A 23,419-nucleotide genomic window follows, 5' to 3' on the forward strand; every position below is an offset into this window, starting at 1 on the left:
ATCCTACTAATACCAGTTAATCATTGTAAATGAGAGTGAAGGGCCAAATATTGTCTAAAAAGCAGCCTCTATACTCCTACCACTCAAGGCAATCGCCATTTTGTCATGAACCGTGCCATGTCACAAAATGAGGAGCCCCAGCCGTGCCATTTGTTCTGAAACTACATTATACCATGTCTGACGTATTTCTCCACACGTTCCGGAGGCCAACGTTGGTGCCCGCTTTTGAATTGTGCTCAAAACTCAACACTTGCACAATAAAACAGCAGTGGTAGGCTGCTGAGATAAGTACACATAGAAATAACAGAATGCTGCATGGCAGCCAATATGTTTTAGAGCTTTGCAATCCCTTCCTGATCTTGCATTGCGCCAAAACATGACTTTCGAGACCGGCTTCTGTTACCCAAAAGACTGGTTTCTGCGAGTGTGAGTTTATTTCGTCACTGCTCTTGGTTGCCACACTGCCAGTACGATTGAACTGCGACATTTAAAAATTTAAATACACATTTCATACCACAATGAACATGTGAAAAGTTTGCCAGTCTGTTGTATGCATACTGATTAACATGGAACACATAAGTCAACCTCGAAACTTCTCTGTCACTGCCCCTTTAATAACTAGTTCACCATCGAGATTGGCTGGAATTTTCTCTTGTGGACAAGTCAAGCAAGAAAGCTTATTGTGAACATGGGCTATGTCAAACCATGTTATGATTATGATTCAGGCTGTAGTAGGAAACGTTGAATTAATTGTGAACACCAGGAATTCTATAAAGTTCGCCTAAATCTAAGTACATGGGTATTTCTGCATTTATCCCCCGTCAAAATGTGGGCACTGCGACTGGGAATTCTGCAAGTTGTGAATATGGGCTGTGACTTTCTCACTTTTAACTCCCAAAAGCTTTACATGTAAAGAAACAAAAATGAGAGTCTCAATGCACAGTGTCTTTATTCTATAGTGAGTGCTGTCAAACTGAGTGTCTGACTCTTTTCAGGAAAACTTTATTGTGAGTGCAAAGAGTAAAGTGCCGCAATGAGGCACCACAGAGTCGCCCGAAAGGAAGATCTGCATTGCACCGGGAAAAGAAACAGTAGACACATTCACCAAAGAACAAGAATCAAAGGTGATGAAGGGAGAAAAAAAAGGGGTCGGTCCCTCTGAAAACTGTGAAAGAAAGAGTTGAAGAAGTGGGGCCTGCCTACCTTTTTGGGCTTGGGAGGGGGAACAGGCTTAGGACCCAGGCTAAGTTTGGAAGGTTTGCTGTGCCGAGAGGGCTCCGGCGGGAGAGAAGAGACGCTAGGAGGAGGAAGTGTCCCGCCGTTCTCCACGGGGCTGCCGCCACCACCACCACCAGTGCGATCGTCCCGAGGTGGGGAAGGAGGGAGGAAGACGTCATCACCAGAGTGAGGGGGAGGAACATGGTGCCGGAGGGTAGACGGGGCAGAGGAGGTTGTTGTGGATGGGGGGGGAGGAGGAGGCGATACCTGGGGCCGGTCGCTCCTGACGAGCTGTCCTCGCAATCGCCACCGCCGCACGAGGTAAGAAAGAAAAAGAGGGGAATAGACATGGGGTAACCAAGGAGGAAGGCAATGGGAAGGGTGACGGTGTAAAACAGGGTTAGGAAAAGAAAAAAAAAATTAAAAAAGGATGCTTGGTGTGTGTGCAGTCCACTTTCAATAAGTTCCCCTCCCCAAAACAAAAGAGCGAGAGAAAGAGAGAGAGAGAGAACGAAAATGCAACAATGTGCAAGCCACAGAAGAACATAAAAGATTAGGCTATATAAATTCAAGAAGGCTAGCAAGCAAAGCAAATGCTTAGTAGGGGGAAGGAAAAAAACATTTTGCATGCGACATGAGCACCATAGTCTATAAGGGGTAAACAGCCCAGCCAACAAAGAGCATGCTCCAAAAGCACGAACAGAAGGTTTGAAGATGGGATGTATAAAGTGTTCCGAGGATATTTGCAACCGTACCAATACCTACTGGTTTCCTTAGCCTAAATAAATACTCTGCCACTTGTAAGAGTGAAGTATGGCAGCATTTTTTAGCTATGCTTAGAAAGAAAAAGAAACCGCACAGAGGCAAACTTCAAGTGAAGTGTTTAACCTGTGTTATGGCAAACGAAAAAAGTGAGAAAAGAATGTCTCTTGATCCTTATACATAATTGAAATAACTTCAAAAGCTAAGATATACCAGTGAAAACCACTCAGTTTAAAGCAGCGACAAATGGTGCATAATTTTCAATGAGTGTTTATGTTGATCAACTTTCCATAAGCTCTCTCTGACGCAGTCTCATTTCTGAAGCATCTATTCCTTATTCACATAACAAACATACAATGCAGCCTGTTGCAGAAGCACTGATCACAACGGCCTGTTGTTAAATTGATATCAGCATTGAAGCCCTCCACCACTTGATGATAGGGAGATATAAACTAAACCATGGTAAAAAAAAAAATGAATGTGATAGCACTTGACACAGACCTAAAATAAAGCCAAACTGGTCTTGCATGAAAAAAGTGTTGCAAGTACATTTATTTGCCAGAACCCTGATACCACCAGGTATAGTGTTTCACAACAAATGAAATAAGGTGTGCCACTAAAATGATCCTTTTCTTTTATATCCAGCAATATCTCGAGGGCACAACAAAATAACAGTATGTAAGGTTCCTGCTCACCGCACGCAAACAACAGGGGGTGCCACACTAGCTCAGAAGACGCCCATAGGAGCATGCATCGCAAGAAATTCCTTGTCAAAGAGTTCTCGGAATGAGTTAGGCACAGTACAGAACCCTCAAGAACGTACGACAACAACAACACGAACACAGAAATGGGCGGGAGCAGGTGACGGGAGGGAAACAGCACCGCAACAGTGGCAGTCGCAACAGAAAGGTTTCTTCGCAGGAAACGAGGGTTAGCCGCAAAAGATGCACCCCAGCGCCACGTACATGAGCAAAATTACAGCCCTGTTGTCGTTACCTTCCTAAAGTACTGTGTACAGAGATAATCAAGACAATGCGGCCTCTTGGTCATTCGGTTGCGCACCTTCTCATTTCCAAACTATTCCCTCACCAAGACTAATCTTCAAAAAGCTGAGAAGCTTCGCCGTGTCAAAGCATGTTGCCATTGCAAAGTTACACAAAACAGGAGTGAAGCACGAAAGCTGCACTGTCTGAAGCAAAAGGTCGCGCCAAAGGTGTTGGAAATCAGCAGTTCCAAAATGCGAGCCTCATCTGTAAGACGCGTAAGACAATTCCAGAAGAGGCAGTTCTCTGAATAAACAGCACAATTGCTCAGGTACACCATTTTTTTAAAATGTTATGTCGAGAACCTACCCACAAATATATTTGGGTCAGGAATTCGGGAACATACAACTAAGAATGAACCAACAAGATATTACATATGTATATATAATATATACCATTTACAGTTCATAAAACACCGGGAACAACGTATCGCAGTTCACCACAGAATACTGCGCTTGGCATTATAGCTTGGCCGAAGTTTTCAGATGCTACCGTTATTTTAAATGTACAACTCTGTGTTTTTATGTGCAACAGTACTCCTTTGAGTAGCGAAACATTTTCGTTGCTGTTTTCACCTGCCGGCTACACATAATGCTGTCCTTAGTACAAGTATACAGGGACCACCATTGCATATCTATTGGGTGCCACGATTTCAGCCCAAAGGAGTGTCAAAAGGAGCAACTGTGCGTTAAGAGGAAGCTTCAGATCGTATATTGAGTGCAAGTTCTCTGATCAAATATGCATGAAATGCAGCAGCACTCTTCTTGGGCAACCAGTGAGGGAATCTTCTCCATTTTCGAGAGAAGGCTCGTTTCTACCAACCACTAAATAATATTCATTTGGGATTAGAAACCCATTAGGGGCCTTCAAAAAAAAAACACTCAAAAAGAAAAAGAGCCGATAGTATCGCTGTTCTTTAAATTGTAGTGTGTTTAAAGAGGACAAACATGAGTAGTTTACAACCTGAAGAAAATTTTTTGCACTGCTTACACGAGTTTTGCAATGAATGGCACCATCCACAGCTTCAATCCCTAACTTTGTCCACATCAAACATACCATCCTAAATAGAGGCAGTTTGCGAGGGAATTGTAATATCTGTTAGTTATGCAGAACAGAAGCTTGTAAGAAATTGATGGTGCATACCTTGAAAAAAATCTGAATGCGAGCCAGTTGGTTAAAACCAATCGGTAAAAAATAACTAAGCAAAAAGAAAGGCTGACCTTATGTTTAGGTTACACGGTCCCATGATGTTTATCTCCCACAAGGTGGGTGTCCTCTCAAGTGACTTGATACTTTGTTCTGCCAAGCAACAGGATGGAAGTGCACTTTTACCAATTTTACCAGGAGGTTATTTGGCAGCAGCAATGTCTCTGCCTCACACAGCAGCGGTGGTTGCTTGACCATTTCACCCAGGCTGTGGTTGGATAAAGAGTTCCCAAAGACATTTACAGATCTTTATGGGGGGAACTTTTCAAGCAAGTGCCTGGTCGTAGTTTATGGTTAGGTGGGTCCTGGTGGCACTGTGAAGTGAACCCAGCACCTCTTGCACTGGAGGCGGATCCCCTACTATCTCTCCACTGCTGCAGTTATGATGCATTTTAAAAATCTTCTGAATTAGGACATTTGTAAGGAAGAAGCCAGAAATGTGCTCCTAACAGCCGGCAGAAATAAGCTGTCCCTCCAAGATGCGACAAAGCTTCGTTCGAACCAGTTCAGCAGTTGTCAGATGGCCGCACTTCTGCATTTCACGCACACAGTTAGAAATGAACCTCGGTCACAAAGCTACCTCTTAAGCAGATGCACCAGAAAACAAACGAGAAGAATTTAAAGGAGGGGGCTGCAGAGAGTGATATGTCTCATGACTCAAGCTTCCAATTAAGCTACCCCCTCATCAGGCAAAGCTTTCACTTTGCAAAGGCACTGAGGTTGTTGCTGCTGCACCGGACGCAACTGAATCGGACAGACACACGGAACCACAAAAAATTCGTGCACACAAGCAAGAAAGGTATTTCTTCCACGTGAAACGGAGGAAATGGTAGAAGATTGCCAACACTTGGCGATGTGCATTTCGGGTGTGCACTAAAGTGCGTCTATTTCGTTTCTTTTGTCTCGTCGTAGCATCAGTCCATTTGATAATAGTCCGGTGTTACTCAAAGCCATGTCACACGGCGACACAAGGAAAAAAAAAAATGAAATACACGAGCAGTTCGCGGTGCCAGCAAAGCAGCCAAAGGGTGCGATCACTGTGCGAAACAAAATCAAGTCGCGGGTCAATAAAACAAGTAAAATGTGGTGGAGAAGTGATACAAAAAAGGTTTCAGGAAAGGGGACGGGTGGGAGGGAAGTAGATACGAAGGTGGAATAAAAGAGAAAAAAGAGCATGTAGAAGAAGACAGGTTTGCTCAATGTGCGTCCTCAATGAAGATCACAGTCGGAATTTTTATTTATTTGCTGAGCAGCACTAAACTTATATCGGAGAAAGCAGCACATTCTTCTTTACGTTTCCTTCAGCGAACCAGCACGGAGTGGCCATAAGGAAACAAGAACATTCCAGAAGCTAAGAAACAAAAACGGTTTTTACGATGCTCAAGCCAGAACAAAAATTTTAATGAGACACTTTCACACTATGTTACAGCAAGGATCTTGGCCCAAAACCTTCTGGAAGCTCTGGAATCCTTGTGAACTCAAGTTTTCAAGCTGATCCCATGAATATTGAAGTGAAAGGGCCAAGGTGACAAAGCACACAAATTCAGTTGAGATAACTTAAGGTAATATGTGTTAGGTACTCTCCTATAAAAATGCCTGATGTGTACAGACGAGTCACTACCTGCCTGCGTACTAAGTGTTACACATTCTTCTTCGTACTTCATATGTGACACACCTTTTATGTGAGTGCTAGTAGTGCATGAAGCTGCTCTAGCTTCCACAGTATTGCCTGCTATATAATGAAAAACAGTGTAGCATCCTCTACATTAGGTAACCTTTAAATAGTCAAATCAACAACTCTTTGTAATGTAAGAATGAATCATTAGTAGAGAAAGAAAAAGCCCATAATAGTCTTTATTCTTCCCCTTTGTTTCAGGAAAATAACGGCAGCACCACACCTAAGAACCAAGGCAATCATCTGGACAGTTGCGCACCTTTACTGTACAAGCACAAAGCGAAGCAGGCTGAAGTGGAACAAGATGCAATATTGCTAAACGTTATTGTCAGATTCGGGGCCTAGACAACATTTTTAGTGTAGAGGCGTGAACAGAACATTAAGTTCAGCGCATAGTGGGGCTTGTGAAATCCTCCAAGAACAATGAACGAGGGCAAACACACATATGAGACCATATAGATTACCCAAGCAAAACTCAATAGTACAGAGCTGCATTTGTAATCATAATCAACCCCCACTTGATTGTAGTCGTAAAGGGGCCCTGCGGCACCTTCCTAAGTTAGCACGAAGTGACCTTAGCCACAGATAAGCAATCTATTCTGACCATGTTCAAAAAGTGCTGCAGAGCCACTTTAATGTATCCTATAACAACATACCCTTTCTTAAAGATAGCTATCAAAGTAGGACGCAAACAGTGAAAAGGCCGAAATGTACGCATGGATTAGTAAGAATGCCTAAAATTTCTGACTTCGTAAAACATACCAAGTATTGCTTTTAGTAGCCAGTTATTTACAAAATGCCCAAAGCTCCCTTAAGGAATGCTTGCAGTGAATTTCTAAGCTAAGCGATTGCTTAACTGTTCACTAAGGTATGCGTGGCAAATTATTTTGCCCCCAGAAACTGCAAGTATTTATCTCATCTGGATTTGGGCAAGCAGGAAAGTTCATCTTCAAGTTGTTGGTGTTTATGTGTGTACGTAACATGCCACAGTAAAATACGATGTAGTTGATTTGGTTTTAATTTGCTGATTGTGCAAGCTAGAAACATGTCTTGAGTGCAGTCATTTACACAATTCTGTAGAGTGGTGCTGCCTGAGGAGGTAGGCCTCACAACATAAAAACTTGCATCTCTACAAGAAAAGGTGATAAAATTAGTCTTGTCTTAAAATTATCTCATGCTAAGCCAAGCAAGGGAAAAAAAAAAAGCAGAGCAGGAGGCTAAATCTAGAAAGATGCACGAAACATAGCAGCTAAAGTGCTTGCTGGCATGCACATAAGCCAGACTACAGCATTTTCACATGCCTGAGGTACCAGAAATACTTAACGATTCAAAATGCTAGGCTGGTTCGTTTGCAAGTTGACAAAAAAGATTGCTCTAGCAGAAACAACGAAACAGGAAAGAAGACAGAACTTACAGCTGTCCTGTCCTTTTTGCCGTCACGTTGACTTTTACACAATTCCAATGTCTATGAAATACTGCTCATTTATTGATTTCGACAGCAACACAAGCCAGAGTTGCTCCTCACCATGATATGCAATGCAATTTACCGAATTTTACACCATCGAATTCAAAATGTCTGGCCGAAAGCGCAGCTATTAGAGTCTTTCCTGTTTATTGTTCAATCTGCAATAATAATGAGGTAGTATCTTCTGCGGTCACGTCATGAAATACACCGAGAGCCCCCCTGCAAAAGCCCTGCAAACATAATGTAGAGCCACAGAATACCGAAGCTGACTGCATTTCTTAGTTTGCTTTTGCTGGTCAAACCTTTTTATCACGATGCCATGATGGACAATGTCAAGTAATTTTAACTGCTCTTGAAGCAGTTAAAAGTATATATATATATATATATATATATATATATATATATATATATATATAAAGGTCACACTGACATACAGGCATTGGGGTTTCCGCCTGAAATTCGCTACAGTGGAATTTTGATCTTCATTCTTCCTTCTGGTAATGACCTTATAACTGTGAAGGTAACAGCAGAGATCTCAAATACGTCATCATTCCAAAGTGATTTATAGTGTTCCACTCTAGCATCCCTTTAAAGCAACTCGTCTCTGCTGCTTACCGTGGCTGCTGCTGAAGCTGGCGGGTGGCTGACTGACTTCTTGGTCATGATGACGGTTGTAGTCTTCTGCTCGCTTGCAGGCACAGAGGAGGTGGCCGGTGGTGTCACCGAAGTTGCAGCTGCGGCCAACGCAGGACTCACAAGCTGCTCAGCGGCTCGAACCACTTCCATGACGCGCTGCTCCACTGACTTACTGTCTGCGGGCAGTGCCACTGCCTTGCCCTGCCAAACCAATGCGACCCGACACAACAGTACCCAGGGTGTAAATGTGTGCCACTGCCTATGCAGCAGTAAACAGTTTTGATTCTTGCATACCCTTCATCAGATGTTAGGTGGTACATGAAATAGCTATGGCAATACATACAGTAGCTACACTAATGTTAGGTGGTATGTATGGTAGCTATGGTTATACATATGGCAACTGCAGTAATGTTAGGTGGAAAGTACGATAGCTTTGGTACATACGGTAGCTATGGTAATGCATACAGTAGCTAGGCAACATTAAGTGGTACATATGGCAGTTACAGTAATACATACAGTGCCATGATAATTTTAGGTGTTGAAAGGGAAAATATACAACCATACATTTGTAGCACGAAGCCATAAGAAAATCCATACGGATTTCTCAGAAAGAAAGCTCCTTAGTTGCCGAAAAATTTGTCCTGGTGCAGGGTTTGAACCCGGGACCAACGCCTTTATGGGGCTGTCGCTCTGCCAATTGAGCTAACCGGGAAGCTAGCAACTGGAAGCGCGAGGGTGAATTCATCAACAACTCAAAGCACACGGACACATAGTATTGCAAATGAGTTCTGCGGAATCCCGCAAGGTGGCAGAAAGGTTAAGAAAGAAAAAATAGACAACCACCCATTTGTAGCACAAAGCCACAAGGAAATCCATACGGATTTCTCAGAAACAAAACTTCTTAATTGCCAAAAAATTCGTCCCGGTTGGGGGTTCAAACCCAGGACCAATGCCTTTCCGGGTCTGTTGCTCTACCAATAGAGTTAACCAGGAAGCTAGTTTCCTGGTTAGCTCAATTAGCGCTGTTAAAGAATTGAATAAAAGCAGAATTTTGAATGACTACTTTACAAGGATATGTAAACTAGGGGTGTGCGAATATTCGAAATTTCGAATATTTTTCGAATAGTGTTTGCTATTCGATTCGATTCGCACTGAAATTTTACTATTCGAACTATTCGAACTTGCCAAAGACAAATGCAGTCAACGTCCGGTTGCAAGCGACCCCTTCAGATTTTCAATATGCTTCACCTCATTACACTCTAGTATTGCGGCAAAGCTGCCTTTCAAGCTCCGTTACGGTCGAACTTAGCCAAGAGACAAAGTCCGGTTGGAAGCGGTCCCTAGATTTTCAATATGCTTCACCTCATCACACCCCCGTATTGCGGCAAAGCTGCCTTTCAAGCTCCGTTACGGTCGAACTTAGGCAAGAGACAGTGAACGTCTGATTGGAAGTGGTCCCTAGATTTTTCAATATGCTTCACCTCCTCACACCCCCGTATTGCGGCAAAGCTGCCTTTCAAGGTCCGTTACGGTCGAACTTAGCCAAGAGACAGTCAACGTCCGTTTGGAAGTGGTCCCAAGATTTTCAATATGCTTCACCTCATCACACCCCCGTATTGCGGCAAAGCTGCCTTTCAAGCTCCGCTACGGTCTCAAATGTATTAACTCAAGAAAACGCTGGTTCCAATATGGAGATGAAAGATGTGGCAGAGTTGGGGGCTCAATTAATGCTGTTTTGGACTTCAAATTTGGGCAGGAAGTCCGAAAAATCGGGCGCCAAAGCTTTTTAGCATCCAAAATTTCAGGTGTTCTTATATATCGACGTCTACAAGGCAGATTTGGAACTCCGGACTTGAAGAGAGCACACCCTTGTCTGCCACATCAGTTGAACTTCCACAGAAGTTGAAAGAGAAGGAGAGGCTGAGGAAATGGCGTCTTTGCCTATCACGTGTAAGGTGTTGTCGGCAACACTTTGGTTGCACCAAATCATGTACATAAATACCATTCGGCCTATACATTGCCTCATTCTTGATAAGAAAGACAACTATGAAATATGACCCCACCAGCGCTTCATCAACCTAACGAAAAGAAACACTTTCATGTTGCTATCTCACAAGCACATACTTAGGGATTCTCTGCAACTTTTTCTGTAATTTCACTTCGAATTATTCGAAAAATGTTTGAGAAATATTCGAAAATTATTCGAAATTATTCGATTCGATTCGCACTCAGTCTTTATTATTCGAATTCGCTTCGCACCCAAAATTTTGCTATTCGCACAGCTCTAATGTAAACGCATTCTCTTTGGTGTCCCTTTAACAAAGGTAAAAACTATCTGCTTCGGTCATCCTTCATAATTCTTTCACAGCCCGGCTCTCAAATCATCCGTGTACATCATAAAAGTGGCCTTCTAGTTTACTGCAATAAAGCCAACTAATAGCATTCTTTTTTGTTTGTCATATCAATTTATCTACGATGATACTGCTTACCATATCGAACATAAAGTCCAGCTTCATGGTCATGGTGGCTATATAAGGCTAAAAATACAATTTAAATCACATTATCTAATGTTACTGTCAGTGCATTAGAACTGTCCAAAGTGTTGAAGGAAAATTTAGAAACCTCCAAGCAGATAGCGAAAGTTCCTACGGAGGCAGTCTCAGGCAGCATCTCTTGCAGTGCAGCCTATAAAGTGGACAGTTGTGCGAATACTTTAAGCGCTAAAAGATATTGTAACAGCTTCCACAGAATACCACAATAACTGCTGTAAGTTCGCTTCGGGCAGTGAAATAATATTTCTATATTGCAGAACACCAAATAGATGTCAATAAGTTTGTATATTAGTACTTTCTAAATTCTGATTCTGCATTGCTATGTGTTACCATAGTACAACAACACTGCTGAAACAAAAAAAAAAGGAAAGCAACAAAATAAAGCAAGTAGGACGCAACAAAGTCAAAGCTGTCAAAAAAACAGAAAAAGAAAAGCAGCGCCAAGATGGTGCATAAGCTTACAAACATTATGCTTAAAAGTTATGTCGGTGAGTATATCTACACTACAATGCACAGGTGGAACATATGTAATGATGTGGTACCAGATTTCACCCAACGGCGTGTTCTGCAGTGCACTAATCACCCAGAAATATGTGAAGTTGGGCAGTGAACGCTTTCATTAACTCTCACTTTTCTCCGCAGAAGAAAAATTTTCATGAAAGAGGGTTTTGATTACTTTTTTATAGTCAGCATCGTTTCATCATACAACGTCATCTGAAGAGCGTAGCGGTACTGTTGCCAGGACAGTGATTCAAGGGTGAAGTAGGTGCTTCAGTGCATGTGTACATACTACATATATACCAGGTGTTTCAAGACTTGTGTCCAAAATCCTCAAAAATCAAGGAAATGTGATATTTGTTCAATGCCTTCACAATTACTTCTTCCGTAGTCACAGGCATCTTAAAATGGCTAAAGACATCATTTGCGACATTGATTCAGAAAGTTAAATTAATAACTTTTAAATTAGTTGAGTTGCACAGTTATCTCAAATGGAAGAATTGAAGTCCTTCATGCGAAGAACCCATTGCAGCTTTCAGGTTTAGAAAAAGCGGCCTCTAGTAATAATTGCGAGGTAATGAAATTCACCCAAATTCAGTGGCGAAACCAAGACCGAAACACGGTAGAGTGCAACTGCCATATTCTTCTGAAATGTCCAAAATGTCCAGAATGACTGAGCGTCATTACATCAACCATCAACCAACTTCGCTATGTGTGTGTGCAGGCTGCGCTTGCAATTATAGCAAGCATGGCACACATACGTTAACAAACGCGGAATAACCACACTTTAATCGTTGTCTTGAACATGCACTTCATTCTGGTCACTTGCTTGTTGCGCTCATCGGTGCTTCAATTTCACTATTGAATTAGGTTGAATTTCATTACGCCACAATAATTACTAGAGGCTGCCTTTTCTATATCTCAAACCTGTGTCGGTTTCTTAGCACGAAGAACTTAAATTCTCGCATTTGACATAACCACCTCTGCTAATTAAAGAGTTAATTAATTTGACCATTAATTCTGTCCCAAATGATGTCCTTAAACATCTTAAGATGCCTGCCACTACAGAAAAAAGCAATTGTGAAGGCAGCGAGCAAGTACTATCACAGTTTGCTTATCCTTTAGGATTTTGGACACATTTCTTGAAACACAACCTGTATAACATATATGTGCAAGAGATAGCTGGTAAAGAAATATATAACTTGTGTAGGAAAGAACATAAAGTTGGTTCAAGAAACACGGAGGAGGAGGAACTCCACTCTCTGGCAAGGCCCAATAATAACTGTGCTGGCCATTCTAACAGAGTCACAAGCATATCGTATGCAGTGGCTACAAAAAACACTGCTCCTCTATCTTACTGCTCACATGAATGTGTAGACTACCAAGCATTCTTCTTTTCCACGTCACCAGACCCCATTTAGCAACTGTAAATCGTCTCACGAACCTATTCACCCACCCCTCATCTCCGATTGATGACTGCCTGCTTTGGCTGACGATGGCTGCAAACCAGGGGTGGGAGTGAGAGATGCTCCAAAATATTTAGAGTTCTGGCACTGAATGCTCTCTGTTCCTGTAACACGGTACGACGTTTTTTCCGAAAGAGGAGCGGACAGTGCCATCATTCTACCTTCTTCAACCAGAATTACCACGCCCTACAGGCATTCTAGCTACCCATACTGGTCAAAACGGGAAAGTGAGGCATTCAGATACAGTGTGAAATGAGTTACATCACAAGGGGAACACCTTACAGTAAGACGCAAGCGCCAACGAATCAGCCATAGTAATCTATAAGTGTACAGCTCGCGGTCATGCGCTGTGCTGGTGCCTGTGTGGAGTTACTCATCCCGAGTGCTTTTTGCACCGCAGGTGGTACGGGGAGGGAGGTGCTTCTACGAAGCGGGGTACCTACATCGACGGGCAAGGTGGCCAGTGCTTTGCCCGAGTGCTGTGAGGAGACAGAGGTGAAGCTGTGCAAGCTGTGCGAGTCTGCGTCCCTCTCCTTCTTCAGCCTTTCCTAAATTTGGCAACAAGTGAGGAGCAGGACAGTCGTGTGGGTGAGCCAGTACACGTAGTACACGTGCGATGGTAACGCCGCACATCATTCGCAGCGCTTTTGATTAAGTGCACACATGCAGCATATCTAAATGTGTGCACCGTTTCCAACATAGAGAAGAGCCCGATAGTGCAGTTAATAACGTGATACCACTGCAACACAACCTGGATTTGGCCTGAGCAGCCATCTTAGCTTAGTTGTGAACATAAAAAAAACTTAGGGAGAAGGGCGTTAAAAAAAGAAAAAGGAAGGTGACAGAAGCACAGGCTACATCTATCTTGTCTTGCTAGATCCATGCAATGCTGCAAAAGTTAAGAGTCATGCCAGCAAACTATAAAACAGAACCAAAAGAAAGGTTCCTCTGTTGTTCCACCTCTGGATGCCTTCAATGAGACGTCAGCTGCATGGATGCAACATGGAAGGCTCTGATGAGCTGCTACCAAATGGCTGACAGGAGCTTTAACCTTTGCCGCACTGCACAGAACTACGGAAAGTGAGCACAGGCATGCATGCTTATCGACTCCAACCAGCAATTCTTCATACCTCCAGACTGACTGCTGAGACTACCATGGGGCAATGCAGTGACCATAAGAGAAAAAGAAAAGTTACAACAGCACTAACTTTGGTTTGCTAATTATTTGCAGTAAAGCTGCCTTAGAATCAAATATTGTTCCTTTTTTTGTGCATCAGCAAAAGAAAAAAAAAGCTACTTTTCAGTTCTCTGCTACCAAAAATTTTGGCCGATGAAAGCAATGAAATAACAAGTAAGGCACCATGTGTGACACAGCCAATAAACATAACTCAATGAGAAAAAAAAGATGCGAAATGAACAATCAAAGAAATAAATAAACAACACATGAAGTAACACAGGACAAGTGTTTCTTTGCAAGCATCTCAGCCCAAGCCTGTTCTTGCTGAAAGGCTTGCCACAACAAAATGAGCAAAGGCCATACTTAGCGTTGTTTCAAGTTATAAATTACCCATTGTGCTACTGAAATCGTTAGTCCCAAGAGCAGATAAGCCAAACTTCGAGCATGGTTTTATTATGGAAAAATTTTTGAATAATTCACTACACGGTGAAAAAAAAAAGCAGTTTTAGTAGGACGACATATTTAATGTTGCTTGCCAACAGAAACATTCTCATGCACTCTAAGCCAGGCTGCAACATGTCAGTAAGTGCATGCTGTAATGCCTTACGGCAAACACGTAGCACATTTGTAGATCAAATAATGCTCAGTTAGTTGAGTGCCTCTAAAGAGTATGTGCACAGCCAAGACACTGGCATTAAAGGCTTGTCAAGTGAAACTGTGTGAGATGCAACGCTTCAAATCTGCGTTATACCTCTCAACAGGCGACATGGAACACTTTTCTAGACACCCGAGCCATTATCGAAGAAAGTTTTTAAATTAGTATGCATAACTGAACAATTTTTATAAGGAGACCTAATATTAACGGTGGTGTAGCAAATATAATTTCCACACGACATCTTTCAACTCATAGTCATGGCACCAATGATAACAGTGCCCCCCCCCTCCCTGCTTCTATTCCCCTACACTAACAACCCCTTTTCAATTTTTCTCTAGGTCCGAGTTTTTGCTTGCTATTGACTCGTGGTTGTCTACTACTACTACTTCAAGAGTTCATGTGCAGAGGCCCTCACCTGAGCTGTAGCATTGTCAGCAATGTAACGTACGGCGTAAAACTCCAAAGAGAGCAGGCATCTAGTGTGCGTGATTGTAAGCTCTCTCAATCGTGTGCAGTGTAGCAATAACTGGTTTGCATGTTCGTGGCTGCATTATCTACAAATTGGGAACGCTTTCTCGCTGAACTCGAAAAGTGTTTCAGTGCCCCTCCGATGAGAAATGGCGGCTGAAGCTTCCAGCAGTGACGACAGTCTTAAGTTGCACTTTCCTGCCAAAGGAAACATGCAGCCAGAGAGACGGAGAGGAGAAACAGGTGTGCATGCTAAACTCACTATGGTATCACGGTCCTCTTTTTCCCACTGGGCTGTTTCTCTGAGTGCACTTTGCTCCTGGTAGCGGTTACAAAAAGCAGCAACAAAAAGAAGGCAAAAAAAAACCAAAAGAACCCACGTTACAGCTTTGCAGCAAGTGCACAGCTCACTACTAAAAACAAAGCACAACAGTAAGCTAGGTACCTTCACCAGTTGCAGTGGACCTCACAACGAAACTAACTGCATGCAGTGGACTAGTACGCTTGCACAAAAAAGCTCTAAAGGAAAGCAGCTAAAACATATTCACACATGCGTAACAGTCACTGTAACGAGGCACAAAGGAATTACAGAAGCTAAATTAAAGTAAATGCAAGGACAAAATAATGTGATGCAAGCTCACGCATTTATTTACAACGTTGCAGGCCCATTACAGCAGGCCAAACGGTGTACTCATTCTGCATACTGGTCCAAGCAAAGCATGGAATATTAAAGCTATGCAATGCATTTGTTGCTCTCGCATTTTCTTTTAGGCTACATTTAGAACTAAACATAAAAAGTGGCAGCCACATAACACAAGCTAATGACATGCAACATCCTTCCACACCTTCTCAAAGGCTTTAATTCTCGACACGCTTTGCCGTGTAGTTTAATTCAGCCCCACTATGATGGATAGCTATCCCTATTTTCTTGTAAACCACACATGAAAATGTTGTCATGACACTAAAACCCAAATAATTACTGTTTCGTTACTGCAAGTGTAAAAAGCATAACTGTAACTCACATCCATATTACATGTATTGCCAAGAATGTTACAGGTCCCACACTTGTGATCATCCAAATTACACTTCATTGAATTTTAGCACACTGGTCCCATTTAAAAGTTGGCGTTTCAGCTTGCGAAAAATAAATTTACAATGGAACGCTGTGAAACTGCAGCCTTGGCGAAAAGTGCACCGCATATTATTTGAACCCGTCATCGCTTCTGCCCTCGGGACGAAGCCACATTAGAGTACAGCATTTCTGCCAACAAACGCTGACCATGTGACGGCCCGCAGTGCTTACCTCTCTCAGGGCAAGTGTCACCTCATCCTCGTGGTCGATAGAGGACACGGAGGCGGCAGCCTTCAGTGAGCCCTCCTGACCGGGAGAGTCGCCACCTGGAGTCGTAGCGGCATTGTAGCCGTCACAAACCACAAGCCGTATTGTGTCGCCTGCTGTCCTCAGAATGTTCACAGCTTCCTGGTGCGTAGCTCCCAGCAGAGACAGGCCATTCACCTGAACGAAGGAAGTGAATCAGGCGTGACTCGGAAATATTTTATAGGATAAAACATGGCAATGTTTTATAGGATAAAACATGGCATTGAAGGCACATGGAGCCCCTGAGAGGCGTTTGCAAGGATATAACTCATATTTGGAACAACCATTGAACAGTGAGAATTCCCAGTTTTCTGTACAATGCACAGAAGGCAAACAGTTTCAGAAGTAATGAATGACCCTTTGGGGCTGTCTAAAGTGGTTACTTCAGGAAAAAATAGTGCTTCTGGATCTAAGTGGATTGCTTATACACAAAATATAAAAGTAGTGACAAATAATTTTGTGCCACAGGCAACACTATGCTTCAGTGTCTGTTTAAGCACACACTAGATTTGGCAGAACAAAATAAAAAATGTGCACACGAGCCTTGGAAAGCACAGACTACATGGACTGTCACGTTTTCCATCCAATGGGAAGGAGCTAACGTTAAGCCCAGTAAGTATTTCAAATGCAGTCAAATACAGCACAATACTTACCTCAACAATTCGCATCCCTGGCTTGAGCCTGCCATCCCTAAGTGCTGCACCATTCGTATTAATCTGCAGAAGATGACACAAATTAATGTCAGTGCTACAGCATCTTTACTATCTAGAAAACGAGGAGAGAATTAAAGAATATAAGTGTAACGTATTACGATCAAGAGATAATAAAGTACATTTGTATATTCTGTATGTCAAGTGCTGATATGATTGGACATGCCATTCAGATTAGCTGCAATGCACACGTGTGACTCGTCATTCTTTTTTCACACCAAGTCACCACAACGAGGTCATGATAAACGTACAAAAATATTGGTTAGCGCACGGGTTGTCTACTTTGGCATTTGCTGATGTAGAAACTCCGATCCAAGCAATAAGGATCAAAATTAGACTGGCATAACAAGAACTTCAGACAGTAGAAACGAAAATTAGTTAGCCCTAAATGGACATGTTTCTTGGTTATGAGGGCTAACACCTCTTGAGACCTGCCACTTCACATGTTTAAGCTGCAGGTTCACGTTTTACTCGCAGTAATAATTACCTTTGAAATAAAGATGCTTTCATCGGTTGGATCGGCTGGGTTCCCGGAATGCCCTTGGACACCTCCCTTGATGTTCATCCCTAGCTTCTCTCCCGGCTCCCTCTGAATCACGAGCTCCTGCGAGTTGCAAATGTTGCTTTCGGTCCACCGCGAAATAAAAGGCACAGTGGCGGGAACGTAAATGTCCATGCGACAGGCACCATGCAACGTGTGCAAAGCCAGCAAGACAGCAACTGAAACCATGCTCGACTTCACAGCAAGAAGAGTAGACACAATCAAACAGAAACACCAGCCTGCAAGGCGCTTATAAACAAACATTCGACCTGCACAACAAGGCAACATTTTTGCAGGTATGACACATGCGTTCAGTAAATCACAACAGACTGTTTTGTACAGTGCACATTACACAACAGAGGACACCCGACAAACAATGAAATGCTCTCTCATATCTCAGTCCCCACACCTCCTCACTAATAGGCAGCTAAACCCGGATACAGAGAACTGTTCTCTATATCGAACAGTTCTAAAATTTGCTTAAAAATAATATGCAGAGTGTAGTTCTAGACGCGTGTCCAACTCTTCTTTGCCTCCACATTCCAAATACAGCAGAGACTTCTTATAATGTAAGTCGCCGGAGTCGCAGATATCTGCCCTATAACCAAAACAACATTTTTCAGAGGCTGCACATGTGCAAAACACGACGAACAGGCAGCCGCGCTATTCCAACAATCGAGGCATGTGACTAGGGCGTAAATTTGCATCCACTTAAATTTGCAAATGCTGAACGGTTAATGTCTGTGGACCTGCGGCACTGCCATACCGAACGCAGGCAAAAAAAAAAAGCACCGTAGTGGAAAGTTGCCAACTAACTTTTGGGGCCTCCTCATTTATGCGGACTTTGCCGCGGTACCACACTGCACCGAACTATACATCGAACAGCAACTGAAATTCCGCACGCTTTCAATTTCCAGGGTGCGTACGCGATGTCGAAAACAGTGGCGACCACGAACCCCACTCCCGAGTGTTGAACATACACTGCCAAACATTTCGTTGACTCGGTACCAAACTGCAACTTTGATCGTCCGCGGCCCCTGCCGGTGAGGCAGCTAGCGTGCATTAGGTCTAGCATAGACAACACTGAGATTGAGCGTAGAAAAGATCACACTCACGAGCCAAACCACACGTGAAACGAAGTTTCGGTTCACGGTCGGGAGAACAGCTATGGCAACTATTCTGCAAAAGTCTATCAAGCTTGTAAGTCCACCTGCTGGTGGCAAGGGTTCGATCGCGTATTAAAGCATTCTCATTTGCGGGGGAATTGAGGTCGCATGCACCATATCTGCATTCTATGACGACACAACTATTTTCCCGACATAAAACTGAAGAGCCAAACAGTGGTAACGCACACTCGATGCAGACGCGGGCGCCCCCGTTCAGAATGGAGCGCGCGCACGCCAAGCGGCCGGAGCAAAAGGGGCAAAGCGTGGGGCAAAGGCTTCTCCCGTCGCCTAGGCAACTGCTCCCCCTCCTCACACCACGCCCCCGTGTTGCACTGCTGACTGCCCACCACCCCTTTTTTTCGTTCTTTTTTTTCTCCATGCCGCTATGGTAGCCACCATAACCCCACTCCCCATTTGTTCGCTATGCATCCTCCTCTTCCTTCGTAACGCTGTCGTTGCTCTCTCCCCGGTTGACGCACCTCCGTGAGAAGTACACTTGCTCTCTTGCTTTTCTGAGAAATTTCCCGTAGCCGCATTAGAATTGGTCTTTCATCTCTGGGGATTGCATAATAAGCAGTACGTGCATACATGGGGTTCTATGAGAGGGTAAACAGTAATCGGAAAAAAAAAAAAACACACATAATAGCAGGTCGTGCACTGTAAGCAGTTACGTTATAAACGGTCCGAGCTGTATCGAACGCTGTACAAGTGCACTTGTCCTAACTGCCCCGAGCTCACTTCACTGCAACAGAGCTGCGTTAATAGGTGGCACACAATAATAACTGAAAGTAGTAACTGTTGTGCAGCGAGGCATACTACCTGTGGCTTTTCATTATCGGAAGGAGGAGCGACATGCTGCTTCAAGAAAATGAAAGGCCTCCTGCTGGTTCGATATGCATGTTTCATAAGAAGGCGCAGATAAAAGTTTGGAAGTAAATCTTTAATGGCTTCGATGTGGCCTCGCAGAAACAAATAGGCACATGTCCACTTTACGCGATCCCAAAAGACCGCCTGAGATGCGTGGAGCTTTCGGATAAGATCTACAAAGATACACAGTATTCAGAACTTCGGATTATCAGTAAGTAGGAATATTAGGACAAACCCCTTCTAATTCAATATATCCAGGTTGGACTGCACGTGTATTTCCAAAAAAAATACGATGCACTCGAGAAACATTCATGAAAGAAACTATAATCACCAGTTCCACTCATTATAAGCTGCGTGAAGCCTCTTACTTCTGCAAGTCACTTGATAAGTCATTTTTTTTACTCTTTCGTAATTTGGTGCACACTCCAGCACTCAACCACATTCAAATTTCCGGATGGCCTGATACGACTTCAATTCAATCACTTCCATCACAAGTACCACTAAATTCTTCTGTAGCTATCTTTCATTTTACTATCTCTCTCTCTCCAAAGCCATGTATCAAAACATGAGCAATGCATTATTTAGTTTTTATCAAAACAAGACTTTCATGCATTTTACAATAAAATATTCTATTCGTATCTGGCCAGTTTAAGTGAAACAGATGCATCTTTAATTTTGATGTCTTTAATTTTGACATAGCTATGTGATTGAAAGCTTAGTGTGGTCATGAGTGACAGGAACCAAACCCTGGGCACAACTTAACTCAAACTTATTCTGACTAAAAGTACAAAATGAGCACTTTTAAATGTATCAGGGTGCACGCAATGACATTGTAGATTTTGTATTTGTAGAAGGCACAACATAATAAGCATCACAGTTTTGGTATGCAATTCACTTTGCATTCCTGCGCAATGTTTCTGACTACAGTCATGCATAAAGCGTAAGGCACATCCAGTCATTTAGTAGCACTAGATGGCAAGTAGCACTTCTTTATTTGCGGACTAAAAGTTTGTCAGTAAATATATATATCGTGCCAAACAATAAATCAAGCTGCTTTGGCATTATTTCAGCATATTTTGATTTTAGTGTTTTTACGAGCAAATAAGATAACAAGGAAAGAAAAGAAAAAGATGCAGATGCAATATTTTACGTCATGAATCCTATGCAAATAATTTAAGACTGACAAAATTTGCATCACTTTCCTTTCAAGAGTTAAAACGCTCACACAGTGCACACAACTGACTTCCCATGTGTCCTGTACTTTTAGAATAGTAACAGGAACAAAAACTAAAAAAGTTTCCAGATTTCAATTGTAGATTTCAATGCCTTCTAGGGAACAGTGCCACTAGGTGCCTTGTTTGACAGTTTCACGACTTGTAAGTAACCACTAACATTAATTAGTTAAATACATAGTGAACAACAGCAGTACAAAATTGAAAATAAAGTGCACATAAGCTCAGCATAGCGCCACTATCCACAAGACATCGTGATCAAGACAGTGCTGCGTTCGTTCTTTGCAATGCCAACAAGCAAAGGAGGCATTCAAGAAGGCCAAGCAACAGTCGTGACTAAAAGAAAATAATAATAGAAAAAAGAAGCACAAGAGGACTAAACAAAAACATGTGTAATCAACAATAAAAAACCAAGTAAAACACAAGGAAACGACAAACAAACCAAAGGTAGCATAAGGACTTTTGTGATAAGACAATAAATGTCATGTTAGAATATTCGGAAAAAGTCTCCAACTAGTACGTTGCAGTTTCCCACGTTAATTCAAGAGCCAATTTCAAGAAAAGTATCAGATTAACTGCTTCAGCCAGTACATTTCAGCCAAGTGAATGTGCATTATCTTGGATAAGTTATGTAAATACCTGCTTACGTACACAGTCACTAAATTGAAAAGCAAGACATGGCTAAAAATGTACAGCTCTTATAAACGTTGTCAGATCAACCATATGCCGGAACAACAAAAAATTTATTTACTTCATTATATCCAATAATTTGCCATACAGAGGTCAGACTTTGATGGACAGCCTTGCAGTGATGTTAAAGAAAATAAATTATCCCCAGCATGTTTTTCTTAGAGTAAGGTTAGTCTGCATGAAGCTATGACTGTTGCAACAATTTTGATCAGCAAGATGACCGCGGCGAGACTCTCAGAAGTATGGTCCTTATGTCACCTTTGAAGCTCAGCTTAGAAAACAAGTCATAAAAGGCATAATAACGATTGGGTTAGACAACACGATGCAAATGGTGTGTGACACAGGTGTGGTATTTCTACACACACACTGTCACATTAGGTGATAGATTAGGCGACGAGAAAACAATAAGTTGTGCTTCGATAACAAGGAGGGAATATGCAAATGCAATTAACTTGTTTGTACTTACAGTTACAGCTAGTGGCTCGGCCTTTTAGTGTACCAGCAGCAAGAAAAGTTCAAGACAAAGGTAATCACTCAATTGTTCATACAGGCACGCTCAACATGGCAGCAAACAGAAGTACTTACACGAGCACAATCTGGAAATTTAACCGTCAGATAATTTATTGTTTCATTTGCCTTAGTACAATTCAGGAGTATGCTTGAAGTGAATTATTTTATATGTGCGGATAAGAGACCTGTAACAATAAATATGTAATAATGTGGCCTTTCATTTTGTGTGAAAGATCCTTGTCAGCTTGTCATGCATTCATAATGCTTCTGTAAAGATTAAAAAATTGAATGCTTCAAATAAGCATGTTCAAAAAAGGAAACATCTGGGCCAACCTGAAAGCTGGATGCCAACTTTCGTTCCTCTTATGAATTTTCAGCACCAGCCCTGTGTAGTGAATACTAGGCTTGTGCGAATATTCGAGCACTTCGAATATTCGAACGAATAATACAGTATTCGAATTTGCTTCGATTCGAATTTAAATTATTGAAAATTTCGAAGTATTCGAAAGGAACGAATAGGTGTATATTATTCCGCTTGTAACCCCCCTGTAAAGGTGGTTTCACTGCAGTACAGTGGTGCTGTACCCTGAAAACACCTTTAAAAAAAATCCGCACTGTTCGTTTGTAATCTTCTGTAAAGGTGGTTTCACTGCAGTGGAGGGGTGCTATACCGTGAATACACCTTTCCAGGGAAAATCCGCACTGCCGCGAAGCCCCACTTCAAGGTTAAATGAACATATTACCCTCACATCGATTCATCATTTTTTACTTGTACCAGCTTATATGCTCCAAGTGTAGTAAATTTTAAAATGTCACATACTTTACAGGTTATCACTTGCATTCTAGCGAAAGCCAAATCCTGCTACTATTCAGAGTTGCTTCCACTTCCTTTGAACCAAAAAGAATGACATTTGCACATGCCTTGTTACAATTAAATGCAGGTTGGTTGGGTCATGACAAATATGCTCGTTTTTCTTTATAATGTGTGATATATACTATTCGAATTCGATTCGAAATTATTCGACCAAAATCACTATTCGCTTCGAACCTAAAATGTACTATTCGCACAAGCCTAGTGAATACGCATTACAATGCTAACACAAACTAGCGATACCTTGCAATGCAGCAGCAGTACACCTACATTATGTCACAATCCTGGTGAGCTGAAATTAAAGTGCAATTAAAAATATTTCATTCTTATTATTGCTCGTTAAAATACTCATTTTTCACTCCTCACTGTGAATGTACCAAAGTTGATGCAAAGATAGTATGTGTAGTTTTAATGGCTTTGTGGATCAATACTCGACATTCACACGACATTCATGGCCATGTATTCTCTAACAATCCGCATTGTTTCCCGTTCTTCGAGCTCTTCATCCTTGGCTCTGATGTGGCTCGGGGGCTGCCGCACTGCCGAGTTTGCTAGGTTCGCACTCTCGGCATGACACGTGAACAAATTGAAAACTGAAATGGAATGTTTCTAAATATGGGCCCTAGCGATGCC

At 42.3% G+C, this 23,419-nt stretch overlaps 1 protein-coding gene across 1 annotated transcript in view; it reads right to left on the reverse strand.

The window, feature by feature from the left end:
• Window positions 1-23,419, reverse strand: part of LOC119383306 (protein scribble homolog) — a 152,346-nt gene that overhangs the window by 18,345 nt on the left and 110,582 nt on the right. Inside the window, 8 exon segments of the mRNA XM_049412476.1 lie at window positions 1,204-1,509; window positions 7,985-8,206; window positions 12,965-13,069; window positions 15,084-15,140; window positions 16,125-16,337; window positions 16,853-16,915; window positions 17,397-17,513; window positions 21,872-21,892. Coding sequence (XP_049268433.1) covers window positions 1,204-1,509; window positions 7,985-8,206; window positions 12,965-13,069; window positions 15,084-15,140; window positions 16,125-16,337; window positions 16,853-16,915; window positions 17,397-17,513; window positions 21,872-21,892 — 1,104 coding nt within the window.

The sequence above is a fragment of the Rhipicephalus sanguineus genome, chromosome 2 (genome assembly GCF_013339695.2).
Source record: "Rhipicephalus sanguineus isolate Rsan-2018 chromosome 2, BIME_Rsan_1.4, whole genome shotgun sequence".
Classification (NCBI taxonomy): Eukaryota; Metazoa; Arthropoda; class Arachnida; order Ixodida; family Ixodidae; genus Rhipicephalus; species Rhipicephalus sanguineus.